The sequence below is a fragment of the Vigna unguiculata genome, chromosome 4 (genome assembly GCF_004118075.2).
Source record: "Vigna unguiculata cultivar IT97K-499-35 chromosome 4, ASM411807v1, whole genome shotgun sequence".
Classification (NCBI taxonomy): domain Eukaryota; kingdom Viridiplantae; phylum Streptophyta; class Magnoliopsida; order Fabales; family Fabaceae; genus Vigna; species Vigna unguiculata.
The window spans coordinates 725,280-745,666 of NC_040282.1; the positions used below are offsets into that span (position 1 = coordinate 725,280).

At 35.1% G+C, this 20,387-nt stretch overlaps 3 protein-coding genes across 8 annotated transcripts; 1 reads left to right on the forward strand and 2 right to left on the reverse strand.

The window, feature by feature from the left end:
- The first annotated feature begins 964 nt into the window (after nt 1–964).
- LOC114181074 (protein phosphatase 2C and cyclic nucleotide-binding/kinase domain-containing protein) lies at nt 965–9,944 on the forward strand. 3 transcript variants are annotated; one of them, XM_028067407.1, is made up of 17 exons: nt 980–1,361; nt 1,605–1,940; nt 2,076–2,743; nt 4,142–4,273; nt 4,380–4,610; nt 4,790–4,915; nt 5,112–5,174; nt 5,589–5,671; nt 6,098–6,329; nt 6,404–6,717; nt 6,833–6,911; nt 6,987–7,053; nt 7,470–7,747; nt 7,846–7,911; nt 8,764–8,885; nt 9,083–9,239; nt 9,375–9,663. In XM_028067407.1, the coding sequence occupies exons 3-17, from the start codon at nt 2,276–2,278 to the stop codon at nt 9,621–9,623; spliced, it is 2,667 nt and encodes an 888-aa protein (XP_027923208.1). In that variant the 5' UTR covers nt 980–1,361; nt 1,605–1,940; nt 2,076–2,275; the 3' UTR covers nt 9,624–9,663. The 3 variants fall into 3 exon arrangements, 2 of the variants coding, with proteins under 2 accessions (XP_027923207.1, XP_027923208.1); XM_028067406.1 differs by having other exon boundaries at nt 978–1,940; nt 9,375–9,944; XR_003603742.1 differs by lacking the exons at nt 5,112–5,174; nt 5,589–5,671; nt 6,098–6,329; ... (6 more) ...; nt 9,083–9,239; nt 9,375–9,663 and having other exon boundaries at nt 965–1,940; nt 4,142–4,278; nt 4,790–4,912.
- Nucleotides 9,945–11,617: 1,673 nt separating this feature from the next.
- LOC114181176 (E3 ubiquitin-protein ligase ATL42-like) lies at nt 11,618–13,448 on the reverse strand. The gene is made up of 2 exons (XM_028067537.1): nt 11,902–13,448; nt 11,618–11,721 (listed from the first exon to the last, which is right to left on the reverse strand). Exon 1 carries the CDS (start codon nt 13,208–13,210, stop codon nt 11,912–11,914), a length of 1,299 nt encoding a protein of 432 aa, XP_027923338.1. The 5' UTR covers nt 13,211–13,448; the 3' UTR covers nt 11,618–11,721; nt 11,902–11,911.
- A 2,167-nt stretch (nt 13,449–15,615) lies between these two features.
- LOC114181827 (ninja-family protein mc410) lies at nt 15,616–18,894 on the reverse strand. Of its 4 annotated transcripts, none has more exons than XM_028068416.1 (4): nt 18,799–18,894; nt 18,443–18,666; nt 16,666–17,776; nt 15,616–16,355 (listed from the first exon to the last, which is right to left on the reverse strand). In XM_028068416.1, exons 3-4 carry the CDS (start codon nt 17,654–17,656, stop codon nt 15,859–15,861), a joined length of 1,488 nt encoding a protein of 495 aa, XP_027924217.1. In that variant the 5' UTR covers nt 17,657–17,776; nt 18,443–18,666; nt 18,799–18,894; the 3' UTR covers nt 15,616–15,858. The 4 variants fall into 4 exon arrangements, with proteins under 4 accessions (XP_027924217.1, XP_027924216.1, XP_027924215.1 ...); XM_028068415.1 differs by having other exon boundaries at nt 16,666–17,782; XM_028068414.1 differs by having other exon boundaries at nt 16,666–17,838.
- Between the last annotated feature and the right edge of the window lie 1,493 nt (nt 18,895–20,387).

Here is a 20,387-nt window from a genome sequence, read left to right on the forward strand (position 1 = left end):
ATATATATCATACACAAAATATATACTTTTTAAATATCAATTTCTCATATTAAATATCCAAATTAAATTTTTTTAATCTTTATTAAACCTTCAAAATATATTAATTTCAATATGTATAAAAAAAAGTCAGAAAAATCTAAATTAATCTGGAACTGTATCATGCATGGTGTGTGAATGGTCACTTTGTAGATACTGTAATAAGGGGTTATGATTCAGTGAAGAAGGAACATGATGAAAAAATAACACTGAAACCATCAATGAATAATGACCCTACAAAAGTTGCTCAATCATACAGCTCAAAATTCATTGCCAGCACCACTGAATTCTTAGCGGGTCCCTTTTTCCTATCATCATTTTCATTATCTATTTATAGATTAAATATGTTTTTGTTTAATTTTTAAATTTTAGACTAATTTAATTTTTTATCTTTCAAAATATGTAAATTTAGTTATTTTAATCAAATTTTATTTGATGTTTCATACGCATTTGGATTGTATTTGAGTTGTTTATACTATTTGACATATTTTTGTCTTAATATTAAGTCAAACACTATTATAAAACACGATTAAAATATTAAATAAACTTATTAAAATTTGATTAAAAAGACTAAATTTATGTATTTTAAGAAAATAAATGACTAAATTAATTTAAAATTTTAAAATAAACTAATTTTAAAATTTATTTAAAATTTAAGAACCGAAAATATATTTAAGCTTTTATTTATTTATTTAAATTCCTCCTGCAACCTTAATATTCACACCTCTGTGAAATCAAAGTTGAATGAAAAAAGTTATTATTACCTTCAAATTAAACCGTTCTGTTTGAAAGTTAGCGTCCGTTTAAAAACTATTGTTTTTTTTTCTACGCAACGGATAAAAACGAAAACACATTAAATGAAATATTAAATATGGATTTAATATTTATACATATATAAAAATATTATTAGTTACGTTAAAAGTGAAGGTTGGCGCGTGAAGATGTTAAGGCGCACCCGCACACACATGAGCAGCACCAACAAAACAAAACCTGTGACTCACTTTCTCTCTCTCTCTTTCTCTGACCTTACACACATCACATGCACAACTCTTCTTCGTTCTCATCCACTGTTATTAATTAAACACTGCAAATTCTAATCGAAGCTTGTTCAAAACTAACCTAATCCTATTCTTCTAGTGTTCTAGTGTGTGAGTGAGATTAATCTTTTTTTTCTCTTTTGGATTTCGCTTTTAACCAAACCCGCACCAACCACTAAACTCCATTTGGTAGCAGACGAAAAATCTTTTGGATTTGGACTAATTTTTGCACACTGCATCATCAGCAACAAAGCACACGCAATTTACAATTACCACCATTCACCATTGGTTTGTAATCTCATTCACCATGCTTCGTGCTCATTTATTGCAAACAATTTGTGGTTCGAAATTCCTTGCTCCTAATAATTGAGATTTCAGATTAGGACACAGCACTTTAGTTACCCGCACCACTCTTTCTCTCTCTATCTCTTGATGCCAAATTTAGCATCTGAGTTTACTACTCCAATCTTCTGCTTCTTCTTCTTTTTCTTTTACTCGCGATGGGTTGCATTTACTCGCGAGTGTGTATAGGCGACAACTGCAGAGGCTCAAGCATCAACGGAGACCCCATAGCCAGAACCACCGATGTGGGTGAAGTGGCCAATTTCTCGCACACTTCTTCCGACGTTGAAGAAGGTGAAATCAGAGACCAGCTCAACCAATTGAGCATCACGCGGGACTCCGAAGCGGGAATCCGAAGACTCGCTAGGGTTTCGGCGCAGTTCCTGCCGCCGGACGGTTCACGAATCGTAAAAGTGCCTTCTGGGAACTTTGAATTGCGATACTCGTTTTTGTCTCAGCGAGGTTACTACCCGGATGCACTGGATAAAGCGAACCAGGATAGCTTCTGCATCCACACGCCTTTTGGTACTGTTTTTTTTTTTTTTTTTTTTTTTTTGAGTTTGGGTTTTCTGCTGTTTGTGGCTTTGGCTTTGGCTGCTTATTTTGGTGGAGTGGCTACTCTGTGGTGCTCATTGCGTGTGAGGGGTTTTATGTTGACAGGTACGAACCCTAATGACCACTTTTTTGGTGTCTTCGACGGGCATGGTGAGTTTGGAGCTCAGTGTTCGCAGTTTGCGAAGCGGAAATTGTGTGAGAATTTGCTCAGAAATTCGAAATTCCGGGGTGATCCTGTTGAGGCTTGTCATGCGGCGTTTTTGGCGACGAATTCGCAGCTGCATGCTGATGTTTTGGATGACAGCATGAGCGGGACGACGGCGATCACGGTGCTGGTGAGGGGGAGGACGATATACGTGGCGAATTCCGGCGATTCAAGGGCGGTGATTGCGGAGAGGAGAGGGAAGGATTTTGTGGCCGTTGATTTGTCGATTGATCAGACGCCGTTTAGGAGTGATGAGCTTGAGAGGGTGAAGCTCTGTGGGGCGAGGGTTCTTACTTTGGATCAGATTGAGGGGTTGAAAAACCCTGATGTGCAGTGTTGGGGCACTGAGGAGGGTGATGATGGTGACCCTCCGAGGTTGTGGGTGCCCAATGGGATGTACCCGGGGACGGCTTTCACCAGGAGTATTGGTGATTCTATTGCGGAGACTATTGGGGTTGTGGCGAATCCTGAGATTGTTGTGTTTGAGCTCACGCAGGATCACCCTTTCTTTGTGCTTGCTAGTGATGGGGTGTTTGAGTTTCTCTCTAGCCAGAGTGTGGTTGAAATGGTATGGTAGATCTCTTTTATTGTTGTGTCCCTCGCTTTTCTTTTACGCTAGCTTTATTCTTATGCAAAGGCTTACATTCTTTTCTCTCTTTTTTGAGGGGCTTCTGTTGTTGAATTTGCTTTTATCTGTACTAAAGAAGTTGGTGGCAGGTTATTATTTCGTTTCAGTGGCAATCACGATCTGGCACAATTAATGTTGGTTACTGTGTCTCTCTCATATTTGGAATTAGAATCAGGAATTAGGGACTAGGAATCTTTTTGAAAATTAGGCGACCCAACTTATGCAACTGGGGACTTTTTGACAGAAAATTCAAATTCACTCCTTTGCATAAAGCCACATGGAAGTCGAGGGAAACCGAATTTTCCATTTAAGGGTGTCGGGAAAGAAATTTACAGCTAATAGTTCTGGATTTCTAGAAATTGAAATAATATTCCAGCCAAACTTTAGCATCTGTAAACAATGTTCCAAACCACTTCATTATTCCTTCTACAGTTGAAATTATTATTGAATAAGGAAATTTTTTTGGGTGAGTATTGTTTGTAATAGCCACTTTGGTGATAATTCACTAAAACATTATTTTCAGATGTATTTTATGCACCGGGAGGGAGCAATTAGTCTTTTCACCATATGAAGCTGTTTTTCTGTTTCATGCAAGACTCGTTTTGGTAGAATTGCAAGAACACTATCCAATTGAAACCAGGCACACCATTTTGTGGCTGTAGTTGATTTTAATGATAAATGATTTTTAGAAGGGTGCAATGCGCCTGCAATAGTTCCAACAAGTTTAACATTTCCTTGGTTTCAGTTTTAAAATTTCATATTATGGTATTAGTCTAATAATCAACTGGTCTTGTGTTATGGTCAAATTGGACGCAATTTTGTGTTGAAATTCGTCTGTTATTAAGCCTGTAGTTGAAACGTTTAAGATTAACTGAATCCTAAGTTTGACACGTAAATTACTTAATTGCATCATACTTTTGGTGATTCGGTGCCATGTAAGCAGAGTTTTATGGAGTAAATTTTTCTCCCTCATGTAGGATAGATAAAGATATTACAAAACATATCTTTTGGGTAATGGTATTGTAAAATTTTCCAGTTGATGTGGAAATGTATCTGGGCATGTCTCCATTCACAGAAGCTTGGTCAGAAATTTATATGTTCAACTAGGTTGATGCGTCATTGACCTTGGAACTATCTTTCCAAACTCTAATTATAATTAAATCATAAAACTAATCCTTACAGATTGCTGATAATAATACGTTTAAATGACAACCATGTGCATTTGATCATGGAACTGAGTTTTTGTGAATTTAATTTAATGCAACTTTAAACCTAGATATGGTGTACCATCCAATTGAAGTAAAATATTTTGTCTCTTAATTGCCATTATGTTTCCAGGTTGCAAAATTCAAAGATCCTCGTGATGCTTGTGCTGCAATTGTGGCAGAATCTTATCGACTCTGGCTGCAATATGAAACTCGTACAGATGACATCACAGTCATCATTGTACATGTAAATGGGCTAACTGAAGTATGGTACTTTTCCTGTTTTATCCTGTTTCTCTTCAATTATATTCCTAGAAATAGTCTCTTTCATTTACTTCGTTGTTAGTAACTGATCTAATCTTCCAAATCAGTCTACTGGTGCTCAGTCGGCTAGTTATGGTGATGTTTTGCGAAAACCTGTGCCACAAGTCGTAGAGGTGACAGGTTCAGAATCCCCTTCCACCTTTGGCTGGAGTGCTAGAAACCATCGTGTAAGACATGACTTGTCAAGGGCACGCCTCCGAGCACTTGAAAATTCCCTAGAAAATGGGCAAGCTTGGGTTCCTCCCCCTTCAGCCCATAGAAAGACATGGGAAGAAGAAGTAATCCCCCACTTCATCTTTTAATTTTAGAATTGATTTAGCTCTTCTTTTTTCATTTGTTTTTATTTAAATCGATAAAAACATAGGTATGATACTATAAAGTCATAATTTTAGTTTCTCCCACTGGAAAGTTTAATGACTGTGAACCTTTGGTGGTGCTTCATCTTCATATGCCACAGGCACACATAGAGCAGGCATTGCACGATCATTTTCTCTTCCGAAAACTTACCGATTCTCAGTGTCATGTTCTATTGGATTGCATGCAAAGAGTGGAGGTCGAACCTGGGGATATTATAGTCAAACAGGTCAGTTTTTTAGTTGAAACTTGAAAATAGAATTGTGCACAGTCCAACCTGGGGATATTGTAGATTCCAGGGGCAGAAATTGAAGTTTACCATTCTTGTACGGAACATGCCTTTGGTTCTTGTTAAAAATTTCTCTTTATATTGGCTTTGATTACATTTATAATTGCACAATTGTGACAAAAGTTATACTTTGCAGGGTGGTGAAGGTGACTGTTTTTATGTTGTTGGTAGTGGAGAATTTGAGGTCTTGGCAACTCAGGTTTATAAACTCTATCATTTGATTGCTCTATTGATTTGTGATGACTCAACAGATATTCTATTAGGAAAATATTGAAAATTGTACTAGCAAAAGGCAAGGTCGTGGCACCACCTCAGGCTTTAAAAACTTCTTTAAATATTTCTTAGATTTCCATGCTAATAATTTTTCATTCGTGATAAAGTTCTAGGATTCAACACCTTTCAAAAACCAGCTTTATGTTTTTTTAAACCCCAGTCCATCATTTTAGCTCTTCTAATTGGCTTTTCCTTGGTTTAGTCAATGAAATCATGTTTTGAAGATCTTCAGTCATGTAACGAATGCTGCCTGTACCTAGTCTTTTCCAATATGTTGTGTGTTTCTATATTGTCAATGAGATATGTTACTAATCCTCTTCAACATTCATTACTATGGCAGGAAGAAAAAGAAGGGGACGTACCTAGGGTTTTGCAGCGCTACACAGCTGAAAAACTCTCATGTTTTGGAGAGCTTGCTCTAATGTAAGTCGCTCAATCATACATGATAGCATCTTGTGGTTCTTCAACTCAATTGAAGTTATTCTTTTTCCATGAAACATATCTAGTTATTGAAGTTTCCTCCCGGTTAGGTATTAATATTTCTTTGAGGACTGTTATCCAGATAGGCATATGAAGTTCAACTATAATTATTCCAGAATATATGAAATATTATATACATTTTTCAACCAGCTTTAAGAACTAAGATTTTGCAACCTATTTTTTTCTGAAAATGTGCAGAGTCATTTTTATGAGGATGCCTTAACACAAACAAGGCTTAGTTTGTTGTTATTGTATTTAAAGTCATTTTATGTTTTTCCTCTTGCTCTTTTTTTATATGTAGCTGCTACGACAATATTACCTTTTTGCGTTGCCAATTTAACACTATGTTTTCAAAAAATGGCATTACAGGTACAATAAACCACTCCAGGCTTCTGTACGTGCTGTAACAAACGGAACTCTTTGGGCTTTAAAACGAGAAGATTTTCGTGGGATTTTAATGTCAGAATTCTCTAACTTATCATCATTGAAGTTGCTTCGATCTGTAGATCTCCTCTCAAGGTTATCAATTTTACAACTTAGTCAGATTTCTGACTCCCTTTCTGAAGTTTCCTTCTCAAATGGGCAGACAATAATAGACAATGTAAGTTATTGCTTGGTTGCTTTAATCCCTTGTTCTCTTATCTTTTCTTAATGACCTTCAGTATGTCTTTGCAGAATGAAATCCTTGCATTGTACATCATACAGAAGGGATGCGTAAAAATCACTTTTGACTCTGATTTATTGACGAGTCCAAATGCCTACAGCCTCAAGCCTGACATCCAAAACGAGGAGGATGATGTTCAGAGCAGAACAGAACTATCAATAGAGAAGCCTGAGGGAAGCTATTTTGGTGAATGGACCCTTTATGGTGAACGTATTGGTTCCATAAATGCTGTTGCTGTGGGTGATGTTGTATGTGCTTTGTTAACAAAAGACAAATTTGAATCTGTAATTGGCTCCATACAAAAGATTTCTCAGGAAGATCACAAGTACGTTTTACTATGTGCATGTGTTAGACGACAGCTATGCAATTCTGCTTGTATGCTTGTATACTGAACTTGAAAACAAAGTTTCATATCATTGACTTCATTAGTTTAATCATAGGTCAAAGGATAATTCCATGGAGTTGACCGGAAGAAATTATGATTTTTCATCCCTTGATAAAGTACAGCTTTCAGATTTGGTAAGTGTTTTCTGTTGCATTTCAATTGTTTGGGAATGAGATCCTCAAATTAGCTTATGGACCATTTTTTGGCAGGAGTGGAGAAAGACACTATATTCCACTGACTGTTCCCAAATAGGGGTTGCAAATTTAAAGGAATCAGGTACAAAAACATTTCTCCTATTTCTTGCATGAAAAATAACTAACGAATTATTTGATCCTGGAAATAATAGACATTCATAAATTTAATACATCTATAAAGTTCTTTTGTAGATGAACTTGATATAAACCTACCAAATCTTTGGAGGATTTGTTCCCTTAATTAATCAAATTTGAAGATTGATGTAGTTAGTGGATGTGAAAAATATTTGAAAAAGGACCAAGTGGATGTAAGCCTAATGTTTTAGTCGTCAAAATATGAATATTTTCTTAAAATTGTGACTTTTTTCTTCATAGGTATCTTGGTTTCCTTTTCCTACATCAATTAAATAGCCTTTAAATGTATTCCATAGTGATAAAAAATGTATGCTGGATTTATTTTTCTAATGAAGTTTGCTGCATGGATACATTTTGGTGCAGAAAATTTGCTTACTTTGAAGAGATTTTCTAAGCCAAAGGTCAAAAGGTTTGGAAAGGAATCACAGGTCTTGAAAGAGAAAGATTTGATTAAGGGTTTGGGCTCTTCAGCTAGTATACCACAGGTTTTATGCACTTGTGCTGATCGCATGTATGCTGGAATATTGCTAAATACTCACCTTGCTTGCCCCTTGTCTTCCATACTTTCAAGTCCTTTTGGTGAATCAGCCGCACGGTTTTGTGCTGCATCTGTTGTCACTGCTTTAGAAGACTTGCACAAGGTCTTGTATCTAAATAATTATTGTCTTCGCTTTTGTGCCTTCTTTGGCTAGTTGCTAAGGTTGCCCTTTCCTTTATTCATTTCATACTTGAATTTCAGAATGGTGTTCTCTACAGAGGTGTGTCTCCTGATGTTTTGATGTTGGAGCAAACAGGACAGATACAGGTTTGGGAACTCTTGTTTGATTGCTTTTCAACATATCCATGTTTATCTGTGGTGTTGATGGTGAATCTTCCATAGTTATGGCAGATGACATTGCTGTAAATGATGGATGACGTTAAAGACTAAGAATATGCATAATATAGATACATCAAATCTAACACGTCATCAATAATTATGAAGATAATTCAAATGTTCTCTAACATATCAAACTAAAATCATCACAATTCCCTGACTAATATAAATGCAATCAGAGGTGATACCAAGATTTTAATGCAAGTGTGATCCAGAATAAAGTCTAGTTAGATGTCTTTCAAACATTTAAGTTGAAGGAAACTTTGCTATAATACAGTATAAAAATAAAATGAAATAATCCACTTCTTAATTATCATGTAAAACTATTCACAGTGAAATATAGGAAACCATAAATACATACCTTCAGTTCTTAACCTGTGATGTGATCGATGCTCTTTCATTGATAGAAGTAATCAATTATCGCGTGTAGTAACGTATTTTTGAGGTAAAAGTTCAAGGTAAGATCATACACCTCCCCCTGTCTCTGCAATCTGCATCTGAATGCATTAAAATCCGAACAAAATATTTTTTACATGGCCACCAGAAACTACAAGTACAAATCAAGTAAAGACAAAGAAATTGTTAATGTATTCTCACTTGGCTGCTCCTTCCTGATGTTATCATCGTTTTCATTTTTAATGATCAAGTGGGTAATCTACAATATAAAAACTCCAAAGTATCCTTTAGAAGGGTATTAATCCTGATAGGGGGTATCTATCTATACACAGTTATTCACAATATCGCAGTATCTGATCAATTATTTTTTGTATGTACTGATTGCAGCTGGTGGACTTCAGATTTGGGAAACAGCTATCTGGTGAGAGAACATTCACAATTTGTGGGATGGCAGATTCTCTGGCCCCAGAGATTGTTTTGGGAAAAGGCCATGGTTTCCCTGCCGACTGGTATAAATAAAACCTTCTCCAAACACATTAATTCTCGTTAAACCACAATTCCTCGTCAGTAGCAAACTTCTGTCTTTATTTCCTCTATATCAAGATAACCTAAATTAGCATAGCATTTACTGAATGTATAATTAAAGCTTCCTCTGAATTGCATTTAATGGATGTCAAGGTGGGAAACTTTTCTTATGATTATGCAGGTGGGCATTGGGGGTTTTGATATATTTTATGTTACGTGGTGAGATGCCATTTGGATCATGGAGAGAAAATGAACTTGATACAGTTGCCAAAATTGCAAAACGGAAGCTACACCTTCCGGAGAGTTTCAGCTCTGAAACGGTTGATCTCATCTCCAAGGTATTGCAAAAACCAAGACTCTCTTTCTCTCAAGATAGTCTACGTAGTTTGCATTGCTTAAAATATACGCAATGCATTCTTGGGAACATCCATACATACTTCTCTAATTAGATTTTATTCTACTGATTGGTTCAGCTACTTGAAGTGGAAGAAAACAATAGACTTGGAAGCCAAGGTCCTGATTCTGTCAAGAGTCACCCATGGTTTAATGGTATTGATTGGGAAGGGATTAGAAACCGCACTTTTCCTGTTCCTCAGGAAATTATTTCTCGTATAACACAGTACTTGGAAGTTCATTCTGAGGATTGTAGTACTGGCTATCCGGGCTCGCCTTTGCAGGAGGTAGAAGAACTTAATGTGCCTGAATGGCTTGAGGACTGGTAGAAGGTGATGATCATTACTTTTTGTTTTCCTTTTGAAGTTTGGCACTCCACCAATATTTACCATTGTTTATCTGGACAAATTGCAATCCAAGAATGCAGTTAACCAGAAAATGTGAACAGCGCAACAGATGCAAAATATTCCCTATAGTTTGAATCTTTTAGTTGCAGACTGGGTAGGGTAGGTTTATTATCTTCATCTCTTCCCTTTCCTAATTTTTTTTGGGGGTAATTCCCCTCCCCTGTAAATATTATATAAGTGTAAATGATTGAATTTGAATTCAGTCAATTGCAATTCAAGCAAGTTAGTTTTGTCATTGACCAATATTCATACTATACTAACACATAAAACTAAAACTCATTTTTGTTCTAACTCAACTTTTGTTGCGTTCACATCAAATTTTGGGACAATTTCTCTTTCTAACACAACACTTTCTCATTTTGATAAACCTGTTTTATTCATTATTGGCAATTCGAAGTGAGTGGTCTTTCACACCCAACATTCAAAATGCCTTTTCTAGAAAATAAAATAAAAATAAGCCTCGTTATTAAGAGAAAGGGTAGGGGAAAAGGAAATAAAGTGTACTTCAATAGTAGCATAGCCACTAACGTCATCATAATTTTTTAATTACATGTTTTCAACTTTGTTTATATATTCAATCGCCTTCCCCATAGTTCAAACCAAAATAATTTAATCTGATAATGATAAGGAGACCAATCCCTAAAAAAATGTGACCAATGACAAATTTAACCATACTTAATGTTAACCTGGTACATAAAATACTCTTAAAATAAGTTTTTATGCAGCATGTAAGCACCTTGTCTATTTAGCACCTAGCCGACTTTGGATCTGCTTAATACAAAACTATTGCCGTAGCAGACAGAGTTAGTGTGTTGCTGAAGTCACATTTTGGCAATGGCATCCTTCGTTTTTGCTTCAAGACAGAAGAATAGAGCTTATTTTTCTTTGCGTGTTGTATTGCCTCTCTTTCGCCATGAATTAATATGCACACTTCACACACAAGAAACTGACAAAAACTATCTTACTTTGAAAACTTTCTTCGGGTCATGCATATTATAGCCAATTATTCAACCTAATCACATAAATTACAGACTTTTTTTTTTTTTCTATTGATTATTGGCTTGACGCAAATTGGTTAATTGGCAATTTACCATTGGTTATTATTTGTTAGATTTGATCCGAGGGAAAATTGAAGGGAGAGATATGTAAAACTTTGGAAAGGTTAGATTTTTGGATTGGTTAAGCATGTAAAAACTGATGAATTTGCTTAATCAAATATCAGTGCTTTAAATCTTTGAACTTTTGAGATTGATACATTTTTTCCTCTTGTTTAATAAAAATAGTTATAGAAATATTAAGTGAAAATCAAATTGTCAACCTTGGAGAAACAAATAAATTAAATCATTGAAAAAATAAAATATTATTGAATAAACATTTAATTTTTAAAAAAATCAAAACGTTAACTTATATAATTAAAAATAATAAATAATTAAAATAAAAAGGTAATGAAAATATGATAAAGAATTATTGTTACAATTTATTTCAACTCAATTTAAACTCATTTAACAATAAATTAAATAAATCAACCAATTCAAAGTTGAGTTAGTTCACGGATTTGAATCCATTCTAACATGTCTAAATGGTGAATTAGATGAGTAAGTTCAATTTGACCTATATTTAAAAAAAAATATTATTTTTTCAGTCCAATTCAAACCCGAGATGGAGAATTAAATTAGTTCATGAATTTGAATCCATTTGGACAAAAAGAACTTGTTTGGTTAATGAAACCATGGCGTTATCCAGTCCCTTGTTGCCTAAGTTCAGTTGTTAATAATGTGCAATGTTTATATCTTAAGCAAAAGAGAATGGAAGGGATAATAAAATATGACCAAGATGAACATATTTAATTTAAAGGGCTGAGACACATATACACAGCATTATTGAGCACAACGGTATGAAGCTGTCTTCTATTATTCTTGTCGAAAATCAATACAAAATTCATTATGAGGTGAAAAAGAAGATAAAATTTTAAGTTTACAAGGGTTTCGATTACTCTGGTCACGAGGGCTCCTTAAATTTTCTGCCATAGAAAGATTAAGTAAGTTTTTATGCAGATCATAAGAATTAAAAAAATAGTGGTTGATTGAACGAAAACAAGGAACCTGTACCTGCTTTGCTTAACTGTATACTATTCAACAAAACAAAAAATCTAAAATCTATACGAAGTTGTTGAACAAGGACTGAAACCAAACATGTGTACCTTAGAAAGGTTATACATCTAATGGTAGTTGTTTATCCAGAGATAGCTGAGACCTTCTTTCTCTATTCACAAACCATTGTGCTGTTCTTTTAGCTATTGGAAACCAAATCTGTCTCATTTTTTCCTCTTTAAGGTTGTCTTGAACAGAAGAAGAATCCTTGAAGACCCTCATTTTCGTGCCAAAATCTCCAAATCTAGAGACAGCAGTGATTTCTGACATTGACCTTTTCTCACCTGGGTTTGCATACTTTGGTGCAAGACTTGATTTTCCTGCAGAATCTGATGTAAAAGGAGGACCCTTTTCTGAAACTGATTTGGTGTTGCTAAGAGCACTGACTTTGCTCTCGAAGGAAATCTTCCTCTCCATCTCCTCCTTGATGTTCTTGATTTCACCATTTTCTACCACCTCTCTTGGGCTTGATGTCATGTCTGCATTTGATTCGAAGTTGCTGAATCTGTTGCTTGATGCAGCATTCAGCATCTCCGAATTCAAAAACATGAGGTCTGAAGAACTCACGTTGCTCCACCTGTGCTTGAACACCACATCAGATATAGTAATCATGTGGTTGTGTTTATGATACCCCTTCTGGTTACCATCACTATCTTCTGCTCCTTTCTGGATGAGCAATTCTTCTTCCTTCACACCCTTTCCCATTTTCCGAAAGCTGCTTCCAACACTGAATCTTGATGAACCATGATGCTCTTCCTCTCTCTGGACAAAGATCTCTAAGTTGGATTCTTCACCTAGACCTGATTGGTTTGCCAGCCTCCTTAAACTGTTTGAATATGTGAAGGTAGTGTGGTCCTCAGGGTTGACCTTGTGCCGGCAAATAGGACAGCTAGAGTGCCTTTCAAGCCAGTGGTCTATGCAATCAATATGAAAAGCATGCTTGCACTTTGGTAGAAGTCTCAGAACTTCAATATCTTCAAACTTTGATAAGCACACTGCACACTCCAGCCCTTCCTTTGACCCTTTGAGTGAAGAGAATCTGAAGAAGGGGAGTGATTCTATGACAGTCTTGTCAATTCCTGAAAATCTAGACCTTGATCTCACAAAAGTTGGTAAATTTTCTTGGTCCCCAAGAGAAGTTGAACCTCCGCGGTGTTGACAGAATTTTGCATACATGAGAAGAAAGAATGTGAGTAGAAACATCACACCAAGGATTCCTATGACAACAGCAAGACTTGGTTGGAAATTGGACACAGCATCTCCTGAAGGTGCAGCAGTCTGTGCTCTAACATGGAGGAATAAGACTGAGAGAACAAAAAGGATAACACCAAGCTGATTCATGGTTCTGGTTTTCCTCATGCATTCTGCAGCAGAAGTTTCCAATTGATGAGTTGGAGGCTTATGGATTTATAATGGGGTTGTTGTGCATGGACATTATTCAATGATTCTCCCCCAAATGGTAACCTTTCCTTATGTCAGTTTTCTTGGTTTCTTCTCAGGTTACGTTTTGCGTCTCAACTTGATTCTTCATATAAAATACCAATAAAATATTCAGGACTCAGTAGTGACCACAAGGTGGTGGGGTTGGCCTACAATTGTATTTAACTCAGGCTTCTTCTGACTTGGTATGTGTGTCTCAATGACATATGGTATGACAAAGCAAAGTTTTTTAGTTTAATCCTTACGCCACCTTGCTGGTAATACATGGAAGATTACTCCTTAATCTCTCACCTTGCGTATGAAATTGAAATTTGAACTTAACCTCGTTTAGGTTTTGCTGTACTACTTAATCTGATACATGAAAATTCCATTTCTTTCAATAATAAGTACATTAGTCTTTTAAGAAAGCTTAGTATGCATACCCTATCAACTAGTTGAAAATCTTCTCTGATATGACATTTACAGTAAAAATGACAGACTTACTTACTATATAAGATGATTTATGTAATTAAATCACTTTGTAAAAGACATTTACACTTTCTATACATGTATTATTTATTTTTCAAAATTTACATTTGGTTTGACAATGTCAAAGGTAGGAAACCCCACCAAGGATTGGGAACAGTGGTAGGTAAAACCTGTGCTTCAGGGTAAGAAAAAGTCATTTTGTGAAGAGGGTTTAGGCCATGCCTTCATGACCAAATGGTGGGGAAATAGCCTTGGAAAACCAGAAAAAAGAAAAATGTCAAAGTTAGTTATCACATCACATTCCATTAGTCAAGGTTTAATCTACCTTTGCAGCTGCTCTTGCAGCTTAGGCAGACCTTCAAGACATGGATCTTATATTAACTCACCAGAAATGTCACGTTTTTGAAAAGGGTTATATTATGATCTCATTATCAAAACAAAAGTACTTGAAAAATTAGATTGAACATATGAAACTGATATAGCTTTGTGAGGAATTAATATATTTTCAATGCTCAATGATGATCATGAATCCTTCACTGATCTTCCTAACAACCTGTTATATTCCTCTCAGTACTTATATTTTACTAATAGCAGCCATGTTAACTGCATCAGTTTCGCTGACCCTGCAAAAGAAACCTAAAAAAGAAAGTGTTGAAAAACGATGTTAATATACATATTCCAAGTTTGATTTAGTCAATTATAATAAAGCAATCAATAAAGGACATGCTTGTCTTGCTGCTGCCTAATAAAAGCTGTGATGTTGCTAGACTTCGTAGCAAAGAGGTAGAAGGTTATGTAACACGTTTGGTCAAAGAATGCTTTATTTTTTATTTTATTTTTTCATTTGTATGGTGACAGTAGCAGCTGAAAAGATAATGCCAATGATACGTGGTAAACACGAAAGAGTTATGGTTGAAATTATTGCCCTTTGGCATGATGCCATATTTAAGCTCTCGATTTAAAATGGAACTGCTAGATTTGGATGATTATTATTTATTACATGTTGCAAGATCAGGAAGAAAGAGTTAAAGTAAGAGTTTAGTTCAGATATGGTATTATCCATGTTGAATCACGTGTTACTACCCTTTCAAACACATGACTAGATAGCATACTAATACTGTAAGTTTGACAAGACAACAAAATGATGTCAACAATAAAAGAAAAATGAGGTGAATATGTAACTAAAAATGGAATTTGCCACAAAAACTCTTCTCTTGTTATGTCCTTTGTGACAGTGAGGCTCCGTTTGAGCATGGGGAAAACAAAGGGAAATGGTAGTTCAGGAGGGTCATTAATTCCCTCGAGAAATGGAGTGATCTAGAAGTGATTTTTGCCCATGCCCCTTTTGAATGGACTTGCCACGTTTCTAGAATGGAGAGTTTGGAAGACAAAAGCATTGGTGGAAGAGGAAAGTGGGTGCAGGTTTTCTGGAAGTTTGACGTTCGATAATTGAAAAGGAAGCATTACTTTCAGCAGCAATGACAATATTAATATAAACCATTCAAAGCAATGCTTAATCTTAACCACGCGTATTTGAGTTACTTAACTCAATTTAGGTGTCTACAATGTCGTGAAATTTAGAAACTTCAAATAAATTTTCTGTATAATAGTATCAAATAATGAATTCAAAATAAGTCTTTCAGTTCTTAAGGTTGTTTAGATGAGGAATCATTACTAACTGCTACGTCAATTGTTCAAATGATGAAACGGGATAACTAGTTCCGGTGTTTTAAGAACTCCATAAGCAACTCCTTGCATATGCTCTAATAAAAGCTTAGGAATAATTGCTAAAAGGGATTGGTTGGTTATCCTCAGTTTTTGAAGTTCATTTAGTGCCCAACATGCCCCAAGCAATCTGGAAACAACAACACTATATTGATACTTGAACAGATGATGCTAGCAGGGCTCATTATTACATACAGCTGCAAACTTCATTGCATTGGCTACAAGTAAATAAAGTGGAATAGCCAGACAAGTTATCAAAGTGTGTACAGAAAAATGGTAGGAAACTCATTCATCTATACAAAAATTTAAGCCCTATTTCCCTGATTCTCCTGTTGGGAACTTCAATACTAAGGTACAAATTAGACAGTACAAGACTAGCCATGAGAAGAGGCAGCAGGATTGCCGTTTGCTACTGTCCCCAAAACTCCGTTTCCCTCTGCAGCTGCTTGGTCTTCGTTTGCATGGCGAACAAACTCCTCAGGGGTCATGTGAGAACCATGGCATGCACAAACAATTCGAACTTGGTTAGTGCTGTATCGGTAAGTAACACCAGATATTGTCCTGCCATTTGGACCTGAACCTGAGGTGGATACCCAAGGCAGATTTGGATAGGAACCACATCCGCCAAATTTAACATCTGCAGCAAGACCGGGCTTAATGTTTGAAAAATCAATGATGGAACCTTCTCCTGCTGATTGGTCTGGTATATCTTTGGCCCTAAGGTTTGTGCTTCTTCCTTTCGCATCTTCAGGTTGCGAAGAGGAGCCTTCTTCAGTGACACGCTGTTTACCATCTCCTTTGGAACGATCTAATGGCCTTCCTTCGTATGGTATGGCCTCGGATATGTTGTTTGAGATTACTTGGAGTGCAGCTATATCCATACAATAACATTATAATTGAGCTTGCAATTAATACAGAATCATATTAAACTGCGGTCTTCACAGATATACAAACATTTATCACTGTGATAACTTTTCTGACACAAACGGGTTATAAGTTTAATATTTCAATCTTATATGAGATTTACCATATACTTGATTTAATTTATCAATCTTGCAACCATAATGCACTATAGATTATATGCACAATCCAAAACAGTTTAACTATTTATCAATCACTTCTACGGAGGAGGTTTGAGTTAGAAAAATTTTACCAATATGTTCCATTCATATAAAAAGTACCTGGGTTAGTCGGACCCCTGCCAACAAAAGGGTGTAATTGTTGAGGACGAGAAACCAAACCCCATGGTTGGTCCTCCAACATGGGAAGCTGAACAGGCGGATATCCAAACATCACCGGCAGGTTCCCATTATTCACTGATTGGGCTCCTGCACGTTCACCGGTTGCAGCAGGCATTACATGCATCACTCCGTGTATCTGAGGGCCTGGTGCCCCAACAGGGTTAGACTCTTGTACTGAAGAAGGGTAAGATACATTCATCATATTTACAGGTTGAACAGAAAAGGAAGCACCGTAATTCATGTTTGTGTGCTTAAAATCTTTTTCTGATGAGCCATTAAACCTCTTCTGCCCATTAAACTCAGTAGCATTTGAGTCTGCACTTCCACGAACCTCTTTCGCAGCATCAGAAGAAGAACCGACTCTGATGAATCCTTTGGAACCATCACTGTGGTGTGAGATGGGCCTGGAGGTGGAGTTCTCAGTTTCAGAGTCAGCCACATCTTCATTTTCTGCAGTTGAACCATCCTCTGTTATAGATATATGAGATGTTCTAGCCCTGTCATGTAAATCAGGGTGGTGGACATCATTGTCATGCTTCTTTTGACTACGTATCTCATCGAATGGCATTTTCCGCTTATTTGCTGCCTCCGACCGTTTTTCATCCTCAGTTTCAAGTGGTTTACTATTCTTTGCTACCAGAAATCCTCTTCCATTTAAATTCAAAGAAGCATTCTCTTCTTTGGCCTTTGAAAGGTCACTAAAGAAGTTCTCCTCAGGCTTTGGGGAATCAGTTCTCCGCGTCCCACTAATAGATTCTGGCTTCTGAGGAGCATTATCAAACATGCTCTTAAAGTCATCCACCATTTTGCCACCTCTACCAACTTCTTCAGCCCTACTATCTGAGGAGCTACCATTCTTACCCTTGGGTTTGGCAGACGAGCCACCACAAGACAAACCCAAGCTGAGCTCAAGCCCACTCTCATCCTCCATATTCTAATATCCAAGTCTATCAAAATTCAAAACAGATCAAACAGCTTGCATGTTATATCTTCCATAATAATTCATCGGGCCACGCACACCTTTTCACCGCAAGCAACCGTCCTCAAATATCTGCATCTAAGTTTGAAGTCAAACATGGCAAGCAATTATCACAACGCAGGTTTAATGAATATCTGCATTTTTAGTTTGAAATCAAACAAAAACAAACATTAGTAATGTCATATCACAGGTTGATGTAGTGAAAAATATTAACATAACCATGGTTTTCACTTAGGGTAAAACTTAGATACTGTTCCTTAAGCACTGTTTGTATTGTTCTCTGATCAAAATTGAAATTTCACCTCAATAATCCACATCATACATGAAACGATTAGATTAAGATGAAAATCAAATTCTGATTGGAGAACAGCACAAACAACACCTAAAGAACTATATCTAAGTTTCGTTTCCTCCTTTCATCACTTTAGGAAACAAAACATAATAACAAATAACTCATTCCTATCTATATTATCAAGATGGGACATATTTCATTAATACAAAATTCCATTGGGAAGCTGAAGACTCGTTTGAAGCATCACACACCATTCAAGGTACTTCACCGTCCAATAAACAAATAGTTTTTAAAAAAAAAAATCCACCAAAACCAAACACTTTTAAATAGAACTTCAAAATCTACAGCAGATTAGAAGAATAACAAATTTTTAAATTAGAATAAAAAGACACATATTCAGTCAAATTTACTACAAGCAATGATTTGAATCAAGTGAAAGACCTCACCTTACTCGTGATCCAAATCTTCCGTCTCTCTCATACTCTCGCAAGGGGTGTGGAATTCTTGCTTCTGATCCCCCAATCTGAAGAAGCCAAAAGCCATAGGCCAAATCAGCAGCTACAAGAGCGTGCCTTTTCCACTCTCAATTTGGAACCTTTGGTGCCCCAAAGTGTTGCTTGAAGGATAAGAAAAAATGGGTAAGGCACCAATCGGAGATCCAAAGCTTACTCTGTTAGATGCACGATGGGAGATGAAGAAGAAGAACCATAAAAGCATATTAAAAACCAGAAAATTAGGGTTCACATGCCAATGATTGAAAAAACGAAGAAAGTAATAATATAGGGAGAAGAAGTGTATATACCCGAAATCGGGAAGAGGGATGATTAAAACCCTAGGTCAAGTCTGCATCTTTCTCTTTGTATCAGTGGAAGATTAAGACTGTAACACAGAAAATGCTTTAAAGGATAATATTTTAAAAAATAAAATAAAAATAACATTTTTTTAACGTCGGAATTGCCAATGTGATTCTTACGTTGGATCCCATTTGATATATTCACACTGTTTTTCTTTTTTTTTCTCATTTTTTATAACAAACATATAAATATACGCAGTGTTGTTGAGTAGGTGGGTCAATCAGATGTCTTTTTTAATCAATTCAACACAAAAGACTTATTAAATTAGATTTTGATAATTTTATATTTTTGTAATGACGTTTATTAAATATCAAAATAACATTTAGAAAAGAAAAAGAAAATCCTTGAAAACGTGGAATTACAAATCTTAATTAATAGTATAAGCATTAGAAATTACATAATAATTATTAACTATCAATTTTTAATTAATAATAAAATATTTATATTTTTCGACGTTTTAAGAAAACTGTAAATTCAGTTCACTCATTATGGTGATTGAGATTTTGCAAGTTGAGTTCATTAACTCGTGATTTCATGAGAAATATAAATATCTTCATGAAGATTTTATCATCTCTTGAGAAGATCTATACTGAATTTATTTATTTTTTATGCATAAATAACCATAATCATCAAAGTATATATAAAAGATCGATGCGATTTATATATACATGTATAAGGTATGAATGATTAAATTATTCTCTACTTTAAAGTGATAAGGTATATTGATTTAAAAGAAAACAAAAATAATGTAGTAGATAGATGTTCTTATAATTAATAGTGTGGTATAAAGTAGAAGCCACCTACCACTTTATTTATTTTATTCTTGGTGTTTTGTTGTTGCCATTATTGGTAGACCTGAAATAAGATATGAATATAGCAAAGATTAGAAAATTGAGGTAATTGACAAAATTAAGTTTGTTTGGTTAGTGAATCAATAAATATTGAGTTTGTATTATGTGCTCAAAAAATAGTTAAGTTGTTCAATTTTATGTTGTGACTGTTTTTTTAGTTGTGATAAATTTTTCTTGTGTTTTGTTTGTTGTTTTTACCTTCTTCTTAAGTGTATATATTGTTTAATAATAATAATTTATGTCATTAATTTGGGAATTCATTGTTTTTGTGTACATAATGTTTTTTACTTGGTAATCTTTTTAATTTAAATAATTATTCATAATAAAAAATAGTTTTTAGTTTTATTGTTCAATGATTATTCTTTAAATTTAAATAATTATTTATATTAAAAAATCATTGGCAAAGTATTTTTTTTATTTTTATAAAATTAATTTTTAAAATTAATTTTAAAAATTAAAAATTATTTTATAGTTTCATAAAATCTTTACTTTAGTAGGATGGATATATGGTGTGCCTTTCCAATAATAATAATAATTAAATACATTCTCGATTATGATTTGATCTATTGTATATTTGTTTGTTAAAAATATGATATTATAAGAAGTAATTTCTTATTTGATTTGTGTTATACAATTTTTGACATCTGGATATTGAGATTTGTATATGTTTTTATATATGTCCTGAT

What these genes read in the sequence shown, in the direction of transcription:
- LOC114181074 (XM_028067406.1), top strand. Translation starts at nt 1,574, where the DNA reads ATGGGTTGCATTTACTCGCGAGTGTGTATAGGCGACAACTGCAGAGGC. An exon ending in GAAAGACATGGGAAGAAGAA is followed by an intron (nt 4,611 to 4,789) that starts GTAATCCCCCAC and finishes CATATGCCACAG; the next exon opens with GCACACATAGAGCAGGCATT. An exon ending in CTTTAGAAGACTTGCACAAG is followed by an intron (nt 7,748 to 7,845) that starts GTCTTGTATCTA and finishes CTTGAATTTCAG; the next exon opens with AATGGTGTTCTCTACAGAGG.
- LOC114181176 (XM_028067537.1), bottom strand. Translation starts at nt 13,210, where the DNA reads ATGAGGAAAACCAGAACCATGAATCAGCTTGGTGTTATCCTTTTTGTT.
- LOC114181827 (XM_028068416.1), bottom strand. Translation starts at nt 17,656, where the DNA reads ATGGAGGATGAGAGTGGGCTTGAGCTCAGCTTGGGTTTGTCTTGTGGT. An exon ending in CAGGGGTCCGACTAACCCAG is followed by an intron (nt 16,356 to 16,665) that starts GTACTTTTTATA and finishes GTATGGATATAG; the next exon opens with CTGCACTCCAAGTAATCTCA.